This window comes from Amia ocellicauda, chromosome 21, assembly GCF_036373705.1.
Source record: "Amia ocellicauda isolate fAmiCal2 chromosome 21, fAmiCal2.hap1, whole genome shotgun sequence".
NCBI classification, from domain to species: Eukaryota; Metazoa; Chordata; class Actinopteri; order Amiiformes; family Amiidae; genus Amia; species Amia ocellicauda.
Genome location: NC_089870.1, coordinates 13,697,522 through 13,715,614, shown reverse-complemented (window position 1 = coordinate 13,715,614; position 18,093 = coordinate 13,697,522). Strand labels below are relative to the sequence as shown.

Sequence of the window (18,093 nt, the reverse complement as noted above, 5' to 3'; positions counted from 1 at the left end):
AACGAACTCTTCTGTCATCCACCACAGCTGTTTCCTGTGGTCTTCTGGGCCTTTTGGTGTTCCTGAGCTCACCAGTGCGTTCTTTATTTTTATGAATGTACCAAATATTTAATTGGCCACACCTAATGTTTTTAGGTTTGTTTTGATTTCTATAGCATAACTGAAGGCAAAACGACCCAAGAACAAGCAGGAACTAAAGACCACTGCCGTACATGCCTGGCAGAGCATCACCAGGGAAGAAACCCAGCATCTGGTGATGTCTATGGGTTCCAAACTTCAGGCAGACATTGACTGCAAAGGATTTGCAACCAAGTATTGAAACTCACAATTTAATTAATTATTATGTTAGTCTGTCCAAATACTTTTGAGCCCCTAAATTTGGAGGGGCCATCTATAAAAATGGGTGTAATTCCTACACCGTTCACCTAATTTGGATGTAACTACCCTCAAATTAAAAATGCAAGTCTACACTTAAAGCACATCTTGATTGTTTCCTTTCAAATCCATTGTGGTGGCGTACAGAGCCAAAATGATGACAATTGTCACTGTCCAAATATGTATGGACCTAACTGTGTGTGTGTGTGTATGTATGTATGTATGTATGTATGTATGTATATATATATATAAATATAAATGAAACAATTTCAGGATTTGACCTTATCTTGCCAATCCCCTGAACTCACTCCTGCTGAAACATGATAGGAGAGAGAGAACATGCAGGAATATGGGCAGTAACTAACTGAACTCCCAAAAATAACCAATATACTCCTAAAGTCTTTTAACTGAATATCCAGAGTATGTTTCATAATTAATTACAGAAACCGGGGTTTAATAATGTATATGGATAATAACCGCTCTGTATGGTTTTGGAGGCCATGGTGTGCTTCGTGATGCTTTGTTGACTTCGCTGTCCTGGCAGGCGCTTCACAGAGCGATGGCCCGTCTCTAGTCGCTCCTCAGATGCCAGTATCATCGTTTAAAGACCAGTATTAAGTGCGGTGCTGACTCCTAGTGCTGTTTTGAGGAGGTAAGAAGGATTTACAAATGCTTTCCACTTGGGGTCAGTGTAAACCAACTTCTAGCTGAATTATTCATTAAATAGCCGCGATAAAGCCGGCGTGGCATCTGAAGAATTTAGGACGTTTATAATTTTGTTCCAAAACGTATTGAAGATGGACGGCGGTTATTCAGTTGGGATTTTTTAGGCCATGCCTCTTATGCGCACATAAAGTAGTTAATTATGTTTATGCCTAATTTATTACACAACATTTCCATAACACTAGTAAAGTTATGTGTATCGTTAATTGTATTACATATTTCCTGTCTTCATGTTATTATAGTTTGCCTAATTATCATTTATTGAGCTTTAGTTTAACCCATTAGTGTTTTAGTAACGACTGGCTTTAAGTGGCATAAATAGTTGTTTAACAAATAAACAAATAAAGTTCACACTTCCAGTATTTGCACGTTATGGTCATGACCCATAATCCCCAGATATCACACACGTAGGCCCGCCATTATAGGTTAGATTGGCCCGCCATCAACTGCCGGCGTCATAGCTCTCATAGATCTTTTATCCTAATTTAATTCGATTTATTGTTTTAATTGCGAAACATTAAGTCGTATCAGCCTCGGCCCAGCACTGTCTTTGGCCCTGGCAGACCCCAGTCATCCGCCAACACGTCGGTGCCTGTGGGTGCTGTCTGGGTGGGGAAGTGTTGCTTCATTTCAGATAACCGACATTGCATCCACCACCCATCCTTACTGATTGATTTCCCCATTAACCCCACCGAGTCTATACTGAGCAGCTGCCCACATCATACTTTCCAGATTCTGTATTAATTATTTACTAACGATTTATGAATGTATATGTGGATCTATATCTTGAGGGAAGAGGCCTATCTTCAGTGTGGTGCTCGGTGTGGGTGTTTGAGGTTCACACGCTTGGCACAGCGCTGGGATATCTCCAGGGAGGAGCCTTCAGTCACCCTTACCTGCGCGGAGGGGAGTGCCTGTGCCGGGCGAGAGAGGAGCGCCTGAGCCGCAGCGTGTGAGCCGCAGGACCGAGCAGCAGCCATGGGGAGCCGAGCTGCCAGAGGGGACTTCGAGTGGGTCTACACCGACCAACCGCACACCTCCAGAAGAAAAGAGATCCTGGGTAGCGTAAGGCATTACTTTGCTCAATCTCTCTTCACTATAAAGTTTACAATTTAATGCCACTGCTTCACACGATCAGAATGAATACAGTTGCTGCTTCTGCATAGAAAGGGTGGCATAGATGACAAGCTTCTTCATTGACATAATAGTCCGAACATAGTGAAACTGTATAACACGAATAGCATAGTAAACGCAGATAAAATGACAGACCCACATTTGAGCATTTGTACAATTCTCTTGGTAAACGGTTAAAATAATGCTAAAGTAAATTTTGATAGTGGTATAATTAGTGTGAAGCGATGGATGGAGTAAAATACACTTCCACCTTGATTCTGGTTTTACATGCAACCAATGTGGAGAAGCATTTCCTTCTTCGGGTTAGTTTTAGATCTATCTATTTTAGACTGCGACCAATCTGGAATTAAGTGTTTGATTTCAGCATAGATTGGCATTTGGCAGTGGTTCCTCCATGACATAATCATAATTATGTACCAGAAATATGCAAAAATTGGAGCGTTACAACAGAAATTCATAATCATTTTTATATAGTTTTATAGTCTATAGTAAAACATATCGGTATGTATTTTCGTGCATTTAATTTCTTAATCAGATTTCTACGACATACATCCGTATTAAGAAATGTACTAGTAATTTATCATTGCAACACGAGTCTGAAAATGATGACCGTTTTAGGTTTAAATGTTGTTCAGATAAGGTTTTCGCCTCTTGGGTTATCTTATAAGGCGTTATATAGGCTTGCACATTACAATGTTAATTCTGGCACCCAGCCAGCGTATTGGAGTGGGTTATCCCACAACCATCTCAAGAAAATGCTTTAAAACGCGTTTCACACACTAGGGTCAGGCGACATGTGCACTTGCACCCATTTCGGCGTTTGCATAATGCAATGCTGAAGTTTTGAAAGTTAGGCAGAGCCTTTTTTTTTCTTACCAAACACTAATAATTTAAATGTGAATTTATGTTAGTATGTGTTAAACCATGCCAGACAGCCGGGATAAAAAGCATCGCCGAACAACACTTTCGAACTTCCACACGTCGAAGAACAGTTTTCGAATGAGATGCCGTCATACTGCCGCTCTAACAAAGGTGTGTCCATTGATACTGCGATAACTCTATACATGACTCTGTCACAGTAGAGCTGATGACTGTGGGAATGGCGTAGTAGGTCTAAGATTTTTGTTCCTGGTAGGATGCCAAGTTGTACCTTTTGTGAACAAATTACTGTCACGTAACTCTGTGGAAGCTGTAGCTGTTGCCATGCACATCAATTATACCCTCACAATAATACTATGGCCTTTTGTATTATGACAATACAATTGGACAACCGACTTTATTCATGCAGTAAAGATTAATTAAATATATTTCATGAATAATTTCTAATGTCCTACAGCTTATTTGTATATAAAGGATGCACCATTTTCGCATCAGACACTATGAATGTAGTTATGTAAACAATGTAGTCGTTACATTTATGTTAGAGGAATACCTGTGTTTTGTCCCTATTGATCTAAAAATACATTGACAAAAAGGGGGGGGGGGGACATATACTGTCTGATGCATCTTGAGTTCCTTATGAAAACCATTTCCTCAAATGTTAACAGGGTGAACTAAAGTTTTCCTTCATTATATGAGCAATGTTATGAGAATGATTTTAATTAATTATTCAAAAAGGAAAACAAAAGTGTAGCGTGAGAGAGGCTTCCCAAATGCTGGCTGGAAAATGATGAGTTTCCAAGAATGAGACCAATCAAACTCATTGAAAGACTGATGCTGAAATATTAAAAAACAAACATTCTGGGTAATGTCGTTCGAGGGCCTTTCTGTATCTGTAATCTTTGCGTCCCATTTTCTGACTTCTGAATTTCTTCACAAAATAATGCAAGAAAGGTTTGTAATTAACTTATAATTACATTTACTAGCATAGATCAGAAAAGAGCTGATAATGGCCCCTCACTTTAAATTGGTCTTGTGTCCAGGGCAGGGATTTGGAAGCTCAGGGGACTCAATTAATCAGTTTGACTTCCACCTTAGGAACATACCAATTAATGGTTCAGGACTAGCTATGAGTATGCTTGGAGATTTAAACTCTAGCAGAGCTGTCGGTTCAAATATTTCAAGTTCACTATGTTAACTGTTGACGATCAAAAGATTAGCACTCGTGTTTATTTCAAATGTGGTGTAGTGAACATTAATGTAATGCTGAATAAGTAAATATTAATTATAAAAGAAATAGGGGCCATTTCATGACCAACCTTTAATCCCTTCGTTGCCAACTAGCAACAGTTTATGTTGACATTGATTGTCAGCTGCACCTGTCACTTTACTGCTATTGTCCAATGTAAATAGGGCATGCCTGGCAACAAAAAACTGCCAGGCACATTTATAAAGCATACAATCACACCTTTAGAGGTCAGTATATCCTTAGTCAATATTCTCAAAAAGTCTAGTTTTAGTAGTTAAATGGACATTTGGAATATAATACAGATAATACATGTAAAAATAAGAAATACATAGATAGAGGAGGTGATAGAGGAATGAGTTAAAGGTCAGAGTAAAATTAAGATAATTCAGCATGTATTTAGTAAACTAACATTAGGGCATATTGTAGAGTTAAAAATAAATCCTGCGTGTCTAGTTAAGATGCATGTGTAAATAGTCTGTCGAAATATCCAGTGTAGAACTCTGCTGCACTTGTGTTTTCAGGTATACTACATTATTCTGACCACATTAGGATGCTAAATGTATTCTTTTTCTGAGTGCATATTTTCTCATCACTCTCAGAACAATACACTTAACTTTATTTCTCTTTCTTTTCTTCCAAAGATATTCCACTCGACACCTTACCCAGTTATTAATGCATGTGTTTCTGTCTTTTCATAAGCCCTGTGTATTATAGCAGCGGTCTGCAGAGGATGAGACTCTGCATGACATTTTACACATTAGGAAGAAGGTAGACTCCGTTCACAAGCTGTGTGCTAATGAGGTTTTACCTCCTGTTCTTTTCCATTCATCATTTGAGACATTGCCTAAAATTCAGAGACAAAGCACTTGTTTTGAAGGTTCATTTTACACCGAGTTAAATAATTAATATCTTTCTTATTATTACACTGCTATAAAGATACTGGAAGAGTGGTGCTGCTTGAAACCAGCATACCTGCAGCATACAGCATACATGACTGCACAAGAGAACTTCATTTGCAGCCAAGATCTCAGCAGTTGTGCTGCTTTGTGATGTGCAATGACATTAACAGAGGTTACTTGATAGATGTGGAGATCCCCAATTAGTCTTGTCTTCTCATGCAGTTATACGTATGCTGTATTTGGGATGCAGTGTAAAGTTGAAATATATAACCTAAATAGCACAGATGGAAAAGCAGTTTTTTTCTTAATAATAAAAATATATGAAAACAATCAAGCAAGCTTTGTTACTATCTTGAACTGGTAAAGAGAGACCTTGCTTCTTTCTTTAATGAATGAAGCTACATTTGCAAGGGGAGAAGGAAAAGTCAGTTTTCCAACAGTCCTCCTATAATGGTTACGGTTTTATATATTTTATTTGTCAACTGATTCTTGCAGGTTGATAAAATTGTGTTAACATTTTGAATGGAACTAACAATTACAAGTGTAGCTCGGTGCACACCACTTATGGCATTTGGCTACTGATTAATCAAGGCAACTGAAGTCACATTGCAGTCATGACTGTTTACAGCAGCAATAAAGTCTAGATACCAGTTATTTGCTTCATGACAGAACAAGAACTAACATATATTGCAGAAATAATTCCAAATTTAAACAATGAATCCTTTCAAATGGCAATTAAAAAGTAATCAGAATAAAGATACCATTATTTTATTATTCCTGATTAAATTAACTTAAGCTGAATTGTGATGTCTTCTGCAAACAAAGGTCCATGGTACTTCTTTTGTATTATTATTGCAAACAGTAGAAAACTTGCATCCAATTTGTGACAACTAATGTATTTAATAAACACTGTTACACTACACTAAATCATTTACGTCCCTTCATCTTAAAGTTTAGGCCTGTGGTTTTGTAAAGAAAATCGTAAAGCACTGAAAATAACATGATTATTAGTGATTTATTTATTGTTTGTAACTTAATTTCAAGTCATCAGAACATCAGAAAAAAAAAAAAAAATCTCGATTGTGAACTACTGGTTGGTGAAATGTATACACTTTGAAGTGTTACAATATTTGCATTGAGGTTCCATGCAAATAAGCTAAAAGAAACCCTACATGACATGCAGCCATAAATAACACCCATGTGGCATACTAGCTGTAGTTGGCCAGCTCTGAGGAACATTTTACAATCACTCAACCAACCACTTGTTGTAGATATCACCACATGGGAAATGTGAAGACCAATTTGATGGCAATGTGTGTGTGTGTACACATTTTAAAAATATATGCACAATTTTTTGGAGGCAACTGTTTTAATAAATATCCAGTTTTAGTCCAAAGTCCCCTTAATTTGCAATAATGTTGGTGAATAATGTAGTTAAATCCATATTGCTCATTAAGAGTTTTTTTTGTTTTTTTATTTTTATATAAATATATATAGTTGTCTCACTTTCCACATATGTCAATTTTTGAGACCCTGTAAATGTCTGGGATTCTCTCTCAGGGCCTTATCAATTTAAGGCTGGGATTATTGCTTAAATAAAATGCAAATCCATTTAATCTGTGTTTGCTTCGCACAACATTGTTAAGTGTGTACAATATTTTGAAGGTTTTGTATGTACTTATATTTCAAGTACAAATTACAAGGGAATTACTTGTTCTCCTGATTTTGCAGTATTTACATACAGAATATTGTATATTGGGTGTCCTGTGTCAAGAAACAAACATTTAAGCCATGAAGGCTTAAAAGCAGTGTGTAACCAAATTACATTCCTGTTTTTCATAATTTTTTTAAGCAAATGAGTTGCTGCAGCATGTCTAAAGTAAACATGGATTGCTTTGTGTCCATACTAGACATTCATGTAAAGTGTAAGGTTGTTATGACATTATCACTGATTGGTTTCATAAGGGAAAATACAATTTAAAATACATTTTAAAAGTATACATATATATATTTTAAATATATTTCTCATTCCTTTTTACATTTGGAATGCTTGTTTTACATTATGAAGTGCTGTTGAAGAATTCCCCCGACTCCACCATCTTTTTTTCACCTAACACCTGCCATGCTTTCACAGAAAACTCCCAACAGCCAAACAAAGCCACCTCCAATTAAACTGCTACTGTAGAACCGGCTTTCACCCCAGGAGGGAGAGAACAGTACTTTGCTTCATTTAACGTAATTGCTGCATTACAGCCATAAGACTGCCGCACAGAATAATAGGTTTGTTTGTTGCTCCTTTTAGAAAATGGAAGGAAAACTAGATTAAGAAGTCAGAACAATTATTGTAATTAAACTTTGACTATTGAAAACATAGATATGAATATGACATTATTATTATGAGTTATCTCCCATCTAAAAAACAGATAATAGTCTGTGCTCATATATACCAGGTGAACTGGTTTTAGATCTTTTCAGGAATGTGAATGCATTCTTCATAGCCTGCCAGCAGATCAATTGTAAAACCATGGGTCAGTCACATCTCTACATAATTATTTTAATGTATTAATCAAGGAAGTTAAGAGCTTTAATATTTTTATTGATTAGCCTATTCTTTTTCTTTTGTTTCTCCAGCTAGATATCCAGAGATCAAGTCTCTCATGGGTCCAGACCCTCACTTGAAATGGATAGTTTCAGGGATGGTCTTCGTACAGCTGCTGGCATGTTACCTGGTGAGCGAGCTCCCTTGGAAATGGATCGTGTTCTGGGCCTATGCGTTCGGGGGGTGCATCAACCACTCCTTAACACTGGCCATCCATGACATCTCTCACAACGTGGCCTTTGGCAACAAGCAGGCCCGGTGGAACCGCTGGTTTGCCATATTTGCCAACTTGCCGATTGGCTTGCCCTACTCTGCCTCCTTCAAAAAGTACCACATTGACCACCACAGATACCTGGGTGGAGACGGGCTGGACGTGGACATTCCTACAGACCTGGAGGGCTGGTTCTTCTGCACACCACTGCGCAAAATAGTTTGGCTCTTCCTCCAGCCTTTCTTCTACGCACTGAGGCCCCTCTATGTCAACCCCAAGCCTGTCTCCAGGATGGAGATGCTCAATGCGATGGTGCAGTTTTCTGTTGACTTTGTCATCTACTACCTGTGGGGTCTGAAGCCAGTGGTGTACCTGTGGGCCGGCTCCATACTGTGTTTGGGCTTTCACCCCATCTCGGGGCATTTTATTGCAGAACACTACATGTTTCTCAAAGGACACGAAACATACTCCTACTATGGACCCCTCAACTTGATCACCTTCAATGTGGGATACCACATGGAGCACCACGATTTCCCCAGCATCCCTGGCAGTAAACTACCACTGGTAATATGATCTAACATGAGCCTGCACGAAAAATACACATACATACATGCATACATACATATACACTACCATTCAAAAGTTTGGGGTCACTTAGAAATGTCCTTGTCTTTTGTCTTTTTATTGGCCAGTCTGAGACTTTTTCTATGCTACCTGGAGTCGCCTCTTCACTGTTGATGTTGAGACTGGTGTTTTGCGGGTACTATTTAATGAAGCTGCCAGTCGAGGACCTGTGAGGCGTCTGTTTCTCAAACTAGACACTCTAATGTATTTGTCATCTTGCTCAGTTGTGTACTGGGGCCTCCCACTCCTCTTTCTATTCTGGTTAGAGCCAGTTTGTGCTGTTCTGTGAAGGGAGTAGTACACAGCGGTGTTCAGTTTCTTGGCAATTTCTTGCATGGAATAGCCTTCATTTCTCAGAACAAGAATAGACTGACGAGTTCCAGAAGAAAGTTCTTTGTTTTATGTGGACATTTTGAGCCTGTAATCGAACCCACAATTGCTGATGCTCCAGATACTCAACTAGTCATCTAAGGAAAACTAAAGAAGGCCAGTTGTATTTCTTCTTTAATCAGCACAACAGTTTTCAGCTGTGCAAACAGCAAAATGGTTTTCTAATGATCAGTTAGCCTTTTAAAATGATAAACTTGGATTAACAAACACAACGTGCCATTGCAATACAGGACTGATGGTTGCTGATAATGGGCCTCTGTACCCCTATGTAGATATTCCATTACAGATCAGCTATTTCCAGCTACAATAGTCATTTACAACATTAACAATGTCTACACTGTATTTCTGATCAATTTGATGTTATTTTAATGCACAAAAAATCTGCTTTTCTTTCGAAAACAAGGACATTTGTAAGTGACTCCAAACTTTTGAATGGTAGTGTATATATAAATGTACTTTTATTTATTTGTTTAAATGTATGTATTCATTTTAAATTTGAAATAAACAAGTACGATGCATACATTTTAGAAAATAGCAATTCATGCATAATGTATTTATATTAAAATACTGGCATGTTAAAATAGTTACTACATAGGCTTTACATTACATTTATCTTTGCACAAACCGAGACCTCTCTCAAAACTTAGCTAAGATTATGGCTGTTATACATTTTGGAACGTAATTGACATTATATTTATACATCAAATAAAATCAACCTCAAAAGTGCAAATAATTGGAAAACAATTATATATAATTATATTAATAATTTGTGTATTCTGAAATTGCATTTAAGATTATATTGAAAGATTTATACGAACCCTTTAACCTTATCCTGAACCAACTCCATGGTTACTGCCAACAATGACTGTATTTTGGCACACACACACACACACACACACACACACACACACACACACACACACACACACAGAAAGATAAGAGCTGCAATCACAAAGGAGCAAACACCAATTAATTTCCTTATTTGACTTGTTTAAGCATTCATGAATCTGGTCCATATTACCTTCTACAAATTAAAATGATCCCCAGAAAAAGTCTAAATAAGGGTTCAGTAAAATACGGTGGCCCAGAAGTGGAAAACACACACACACACACACACACACCTAACAATTGACAACAAAATACAAATAGTTTTTCTCAGTGGAAATGAGATCACTGAGAAGCAAGGGTGGCAGTACGCTATGGTATGACATGTTTTTAGTAATTTAAACTGTGGAAAACAATACCATAATTTCGTACCATACCCGTACAGTAAAATATCATACTGAAACGTATCGAAAAGGGAAAGGTCTGCAGCAGCATGCTCACAGGGTCTGACTGTTGTTCTTATCTCATTTCTGCTGTGAAACACATTCTGTTTTTTCACAACATTTCTTTGTGTTTTCTCAATTTTTTGTATGTTCTCCAAATGTTTTGTGATCTCAATCTTTTTTCATGTCCTAAATTTATTTATTTTTGGAATTCTAAATGTTTTGGTGTGTTTTGAACTTCTGGGCCAATGTAGAAAAACGTATGGGTAGTGAAATTGCATTTTGGGAAAACTGACAATTATTCTGCAATAATTCGATGTGGGAAGAGAGCCGTTATGAAAAACAAAGGTTACTTTTGGTTACAGTTAGTCAATATTCTCCCATCTATATATACTCAGGGCAGAGTCTTGTCAAAGGAAATTGTAAGTATAAAAATGTTGAGAAAGGCATAATACAGAAGTTTCTATTAAGGCCATGATTAGGTTCAAATGCAGCCATAATTTAGGTGGGAATTAGTATGATAAAATAATACTTACTAAAGATTTTTTTTTTTTCCAGTGGGTTTAAAAAAAGTTTGATGAGGTATAAGATTTGTAAATGATCCTCACAGTTATGTACACAAAGAGAAGAACAATATTAGATCACCTGAAATATATCCAATTTTGATATAAGGGTTTCTAACAAGAATTCTAACACAAATTAAGAAATTGCTTTTCCTCTTTTCAGTGTTCCTCTTATACATTTAAGTTGAAACATGGTTTTGAAATCTGGACCTTGGAATCTTAATTGTTCTAGTTTGGCACTGAAAACAAAATAAAAATAAAAACCAAACACTGGTTTAGTCAAAAAAAATTGCTACTGCACAATCTGGTGTTTAATATTTAACCTATCTACAAGAGAGGGCGAAATGCACAAATAATCTTTTGAATGAAAGACACCTTAAGTTGGCTCCTTTCACATGAGTACAATGTGCTGATCCTTATGCAAACATCTGAGACGCACATTGAAACCTGAATATCATATTGATTCAGTTTCCTTAGCAATTAAGAGGCTTAGGTGAAAACTAGTTTACATAATAAGGGCTTTGCATTTATTTATCTGCTTTTTTGACAGTTAGTTGTCAGGAACACCACAGAGTAGAGCTGCCTGTTACTAACAGATCTAAAGTGTGCCACTTGACGCAGGCTCCTATTGTACATAACATGTATTCAACGCCTCAGTCACCGCATGAGGTGATGTACCATTTCCAAAACAAAAAAAAACAAACAAAGCAACAAACACAAAAGTAAAATCTGTGCCTAAATCTACAGCATGTATGGGATACATGGACAATACAGTGGCTGCTGATTACTGATTCAACTAATTATTCTAAGACAAATCAACAAAAGCAAACTAGCTCAGTTTAGGTTTGCATGGCACATTAAATCACTACTTGTCTCATTTCCCTCCAAGGGTGTATCACTGATAACGTTTTAGGACTGGATTGATAAAAGCCGTGTCTAAGACAGCAGTAGTAATTGATTCGTAGTCTGATGTATTCCAGCAGTTCACACACAAAAAGAACTAAACGCACTCAGGTTTAGGTAGACAGGTGCTCACGTCTCCCCTTAGAAGTCACGGTGGTGTCTGTAGGTCAGTAACCCTGAGCTTGCTTTGTGTTGACTGTTCCTCAACTGCCCACCTCATGTATAAAATATGTTGTTCAACCAAAAGATGGCACTGTTGCCTTCTGAACCAGAAAAACTAAATCAAGGTAGTGTCATTATTTTAAGCTAGGGATAAACAAAGATTTCATTATTGATCCTGTTATCATGTGGAAAAATAATCCTTTCCCCATCCTACCTACAAGTGTTACAACACTAACAAAGGAAAGCAGCACCACTATGCCTCCATATATCTTGAATGCAACCAAAACTACCACGGCTTTTCCTGTTAATGATCATTATCAAGAGAGTGACAATGTTGTGGTGTAGTCCTGGCAACTCAGAAAGTGTGAGGCACCGTGTCTGTGCCTTCGCTGACTCTGTCACACCGAAGTAGTCCGACAGGATCTTGTAAGGTGCTAATTGAGTGCCCCCTGTTGTTGTCTGTCTTTATCAGGTGAAGAAGATCGCAGCTGAGTTCTACGACACGCTGCCCCAGCACACCTCCTGGATACGCGTGCTGTGGGACTTTGTGTTTGATGACAGCATCGGGCCATACGCCAGAATAAAGAGGCAGTACAAGCTGGCCAAAGAGGGTTGACCACGCACAACACACCACGCCTTCATAATTATTTTGAATGTTTTGAGTTGAGTTGTCTTAAATTTGTGTATTAAGAACATAAATGATTCTACCGTCTGTTACGTCTGAAGTATGCTGTATGTTTTTTTGGAGGAATTCATATATTGCATCTGTACAAGAAAAGCTCTTTCCTCTATGAAGTCCCCTGTTGTTGTTCATCTTTTCTTTCATTAAGAGGACACGGATTTGACTGTGGTACAAAACTGGGGGAAAAAATCTGGTCAACAAAACTATTTGGGTGGACCATACGTGTCGAACATCCCGCAGGAGTTTCCTGCTCTCTCTAATCACTTGCATTTTGAAAATTGATTTTTGAAGAAATTTTTGGCATGTCATAAAAAGGTCGGTCAAGGACTGCTTCCAATGCAAAAGTCTGAACTGTTCATGCTGTTGAAATAGTCCCCAGGATCAATTAAGCAGATTATTTGAACATACAAATATTAGCTAAATAAGATAAAGAGCCAAACTGCTAACATCTATTTGTAAAAAAAATGTTTTGAGACAACAAAACCCAAACCAGACAACAACAAAAATGGTCACTTCTTCCACTTTTCTGTTTTTCTAGGGAAAACCTACAACTTGTTGAGTTGTGGTAACAGCAGCACAAAGTAAAAACTGAACTTATGTCCTTGAATACATACAAATATGTTGTGTGTTTTGCAGGACAGGCATTCAAATGTATTTTCTTGATTATGTAAATCACGATTGCAGTTGCAGCCGATGTTTCTGTTTGTAGTGATTTACAGTGAGTGGTTTCAACAGAGAAAAAAACTCCTGGATGTGCATATGTGGTATTGAACATTCACTTTCATTTATATTGATTTCATATCCTCAGTTTGTACATATGCCCTTGCCCTTGTGTTATATGCTGTGCTTTGCATTCCTAATACAGCACTTTCATGCCTCCAAGTTATTTTAAGCTAAGGTTTGCTTACTTTCATAAAATCGACAGTTGTTTTGTGCACAGGAATTAAAATGTGAGCTACAAGAAAATCTGAATTTACATAACCTTTGTGTGTGCTGTGATGTCATTCTGTTTTCACTGTTTTATTTCTATTGATGTGTTTGTTCTGAAAATTCTACCAGAACTGAAATATTGATACAATAAATCTTGTATTTTTATGTTAACAAGCGGTTTCTAAATGTTATGTTTTATATCAGTTGTACATTTTGATATTTACATTATAAATATATCTTTCTAAATAATAATACAACTTGTATGCCTTTTTTTGACTTTGGCTGATTTACATTAAATCTTACACAATGGCTTCACTGCATAAGTCATGCTTGAACACATGCTCACAATACATGTATTTTACTGGCGAGACCGAGAGTCTGTGATTAAATCACAAGGATGTCTTGTGTATCAAGAGGTAATTTAAAGGGGGAGTAAGTAATGAGACAGTTGGGCTTTGAGAACATTCAATAAAACAGTTTTAATCATGTTAATCATTTAACTATATGAACAGGTATATACCAGGTTTCCTTATTTACACACATGACATGCTAAATGACATTCAGACATGGACCGTATGAGGGCGTGTAAGGTGGTTATATCACATAAGTGGACAAATCAGCAGGCAGTTCTGCGTGGCTCACTCCATTGTGTGTTGCTCTGTGGATGGCCAGGTCCTGGGTTCAAATCCTTGAGCAGTGTCTTTCTTCAATTTCCTTTGTGTTTTGGTGCCAGAGGGGGCACTGTGTGGCGGATATAGCAGATGTTCAAAGAACTGCTTCGGAAGTCCTTTGTGGCTCACCATGTAGGGTGCTGGTCTCAAAGCTGGCAAGTCCTGAGTTTGTGTCTGTGCTGGAGCCCCTGTCTCCTGGAAATCTCTTGCTTCTGCATTGTTTTATTGCTAGAGGGGGGAGTGTGAGGTTGATATACCAGATCATTGAGGCATTCACAGTAGATGTCTTTGTGGCTCAATGTATGCAGTGTTTGCCAGAAGATGGCAGGACCTGGGTTTGAATCCAGGTGTTGCATCTGCTTATCATCTCATTATCTATCTGCTGTTTTAGAGCTGGAGAGGACAGTGTGAGGTTGATGTACATGATATTCATATAAGTTGGAAGAGTACTTCGTGGCTCACTGCAAGAAATCCTGCTCTCCATCCCAGTGGGGCCCAGGTTTCAAATCCTGGTGGAGCACCTGTCCTATGAAACTCTCTCAGTCATGTACTAGTTACCCTGCTTTAGGTTCAGGGGGCAGTGTAAGCTTGACATAATTATCTTTTGTATTTAATTATGATTTATAGACAATAATAACAGAAGTAAAGAGATGTTTTTAATTGGTTTTAATCTCCTTATTTCTTAATTAATTTTGCAATTTTATTTCCTTATAATAATTTATATCTGGTGTTTTTATTACTATTCATGTATTCTTTTATATAGTTGCATACATTGTTAGTTTGTTCTTAGACATGATAATCCTCTAAAATTACCGAGCACTGCTTTTTCTTTTTTTTTTTTACTGTTCATTTAAGGCTGGATCAGTTAAGAGATTTCTCTAAAACAGCCGATTTTTTGTCACGGTAAAGCATTAGAATCAAAGAAAAACGCACACGACGCTCAGGACTGCCACCCGGTGGACAAATGTGTGAATTACATTAAAGACCATTTAAATAAATGCTTTGTTATTACCTGTCCCAACACAAAATAAGTTATCATATAAATTATAACGTTTAAAGATGTTTCTTTAAAGCCTGTGAATGACCTAAAACAAACTGAATACCCACACAACTAAATTGATGAATAAACCATCAAAATTAAATCTACGTTTTAAATATGTATTTTATTTTGAGTAATTCACACATTTGTCCACCGGGTGGCAGTCCTGAGCGTCGTGTGCGTTTTTCTTTGATTCTAATGCTTTACCGTGACAAAAAATCGGCTGTTTTAGAGAAATCTCTGAAGTATCCAGCCCTTAAATTAACAGGTTTGAAGGCAAACAGCAGTGCTCTGTAATTTAGAGCCTTTGAATTACTATGGGCAATTACTAACTTATCCATTAAATACATAATGTATTGATACTTCACAATTGAATGTCTACAATTATGAATGACATCAAAGATAATAATATAATAATAATAACAAGTCATGCTTGCACTTCTTAAAAAAGAACACATGCTCACAATACATGTATTTTACTGGCGAGACCGAGAGTCTGTGATTAAATCACTTGGATGTCTTGTGTATCAAGAGGAAATATCAGTTGGGCTTTGAGAACATTCAATAAAACAGTTTTAATCATGTTAATCATTTAACTATATGAACAGGTATATACCAGGTTTCCTTATTTACACACATGACATGCTAAATGACATTCAGACATGGACCGTATGAGGGCGTGTAAGGTGGTTATATCACATATGTGGACAAATGAGCAGGCAGTTCTGCGTGGCTCACTCCATTGTGTGTTGCTCTGTGCATGACCAGGTCCTGGGTTCAAATCCTCGAGCAGTGTCTTTCTTCAATTTCTGTTGTGTTTTGGTGCCAGAGGGGGCACTGTGTGGCGGATATAGCAGATGTTCAAAGAACTGCTTCGGAAGTCCTTTGTGGCTCACCATGTAGGGTGCTGGTCTCAAAGCTGGCAAGTCCTGAGTTTGTGTCTGTGCTGGAGCCCCCGTCTCCTGGAAATCTCTTGCTTCTGCATTGTTTTATTGCTAGAGGGGGGAGTGTGAGGTTGACATACCAGATCATTGAGGCATTCATAGTAGATGTCTTTGTGGCTCAATGTATGCAGTGTTTGCCAGAAGATGGCAGGACCTGGGTTTGAATCCAGGTGTTGCATCTGCTTATCATCTCATTATCTATCTGCTGTTTTAGAGCTGGAGAGGACAGTGTGAGGTTGATGTACATGATATTCATATAAGTTGGAAGAGTACTTCGTGGCTCACTGCAAGAAATCCTGCTCTCCATCCCAGTGGGGCCCAGGTTTCAAATCCTGGTGGAGCACCTGTCCTATGAAACTCTCTCAGTCATGTACTAGTTACCCTGCTTTAGGTTCAGGGGGCAGTGTAAGCTTGACATAATTATCTTTTGTATTTAATTATGATTTATAGACAATAATAACAGAAGTAAAGAGATGTTTTTAATTGGTTTTAATCTCCTTATTTCTTAATTAATTTTGCAATTTTATTTCCTTATAATAATTTATATCTGGTGTTTTTATTACTATTCATGTATTCTTTTATATAGTTGCATACATTGTTAGTTTGTTCTTAGACATGATAATCCTCTAAAATTACCGAGCACTGCTTTTTCTTTTTTTTTTTTACTGTTCATTTAAGGCTGGATCAGTTAAGAGATTTCTCTAAAACAGCCGATTTTTTGTCACGGTAAAGCATTAGAATCAAAGAAAAACGCACACGACGCTCAGGACTGCCACCCGGTGGACAAATGTGTGAATTACATTAAAGACCATTTAAATAAATGCTTTGTTATTACCTGTCCCAACACAAAATAAGTTATCATATAAATTATAACGTTTAAAGATGTTTCTTTAAAGCCTGTGAATGACCTAAAACAAACTGAATACCCACACAACTAAATTGATGAATAAACCATCAAAATTAAATCTACGTTTTAAATATGTATTTTATTTTGAGTAATTCACACATTTGTCCACCGGGTGGCAGTCCTGAGCGTCGTGTGCGTTTTTCTTTGATTCTAATGCTTTACCGTGACAAAAAATCGGCTGTTTTAGAGAAATCTCTGAAGTATCCAGCCCTTAAATTAACAGGTTTGAAGGCAAACAGCAGTGCTCTGTAATTTAGAGCCTTTGAATTACTATGGGCAATTACTAACTTATCCATTAAATACATAATGTATTGATACTTCACAATTGAATGTCTACAATTATGAATGACATCAAAGATAATAATATAATAATAATAACAAGTCATGCTTGCACTTCTTAAAAAAGAACACATGCTCACAATACATGTATTTTACTGGCGAGACCGAGAGTCTGTGATTAAATCACTTGGATGTCTTGTGTATCAAGAGGAAATATCAGTTGGGCTTTGAGAACATTCAATAAAACAGTTTTAATCATGTTAATCATTTAACTATATGAACAGGTATATACCAGGTTTCCTTATTTACACACATGACATGCTAAATGACATTCAGACATGGACCGTATGAGGGCGTGTAAGGTGGTTATATCACATATGTGGACAAATGAGCAGGCAGTTCTGCGTGGCTCACTCCATTGTGTGTTGCTCTGTGCATGACCAGGTCCTGGGTTCAAATCCTCGAGCAGTGTCTTTCTTCAATTTCTGTTGTGTTTTGGTGCCAGAGGGGGCACTGTGTGGCGGATATAGCAGATGTTCAAAGAACTGCTTCGGAAGTCCTTTGTGGCTCACCATGTAGGGTGCTGGTCTCAAAGCTGGCAAGTCCTGAGTTTGTGTCTGTGCTGGAGCCCCCGTCTCCTGGAAATCTCTTGCTTCTGCATT

At 37.5% G+C, this 18,093-nt stretch overlaps 1 protein-coding gene across 1 annotated transcript; it reads left to right on the top strand.

Moving 5' to 3' along the window:
- Window positions 1-508: 508 nt before the first annotated feature.
- degs2 (delta(4)-desaturase, sphingolipid 2) lies at window positions 509-13,829 on the top strand. Its single transcript, XM_066694433.1, has 3 exons — window positions 509-2,158; window positions 7,891-8,633; window positions 12,452-13,829. Exons 1-3 carry the CDS (start codon window positions 2,077-2,079, stop codon window positions 12,593-12,595), a joined length of 969 nt encoding a protein of 322 aa, XP_066550530.1. The 5' UTR covers window positions 509-2,076; the 3' UTR covers window positions 12,596-13,829.
- Window positions 13,830-18,093: the final 4,264 nt, after the last annotated feature.

Coding starts and splice junctions, on each gene's coding strand:
- degs2 (XM_066694433.1), top strand. CDS start 2,077: ATGGGGAGCCGAGCTGCCAGAGGGGACTTCGAGTGGGTCTACACCGAC. Junction 2,159..7,890: donor CAGAAGAAAAGAGATCCTGG/GTAGCGTAAGGC, acceptor TTGTTTCTCCAG/CTAGATATCCAGAGATCAAG. Junction 8,634..12,451: donor CTGGCAGTAAACTACCACTG/GTAATATGATCT, acceptor TGTCTTTATCAG/GTGAAGAAGATCGCAGCTGA.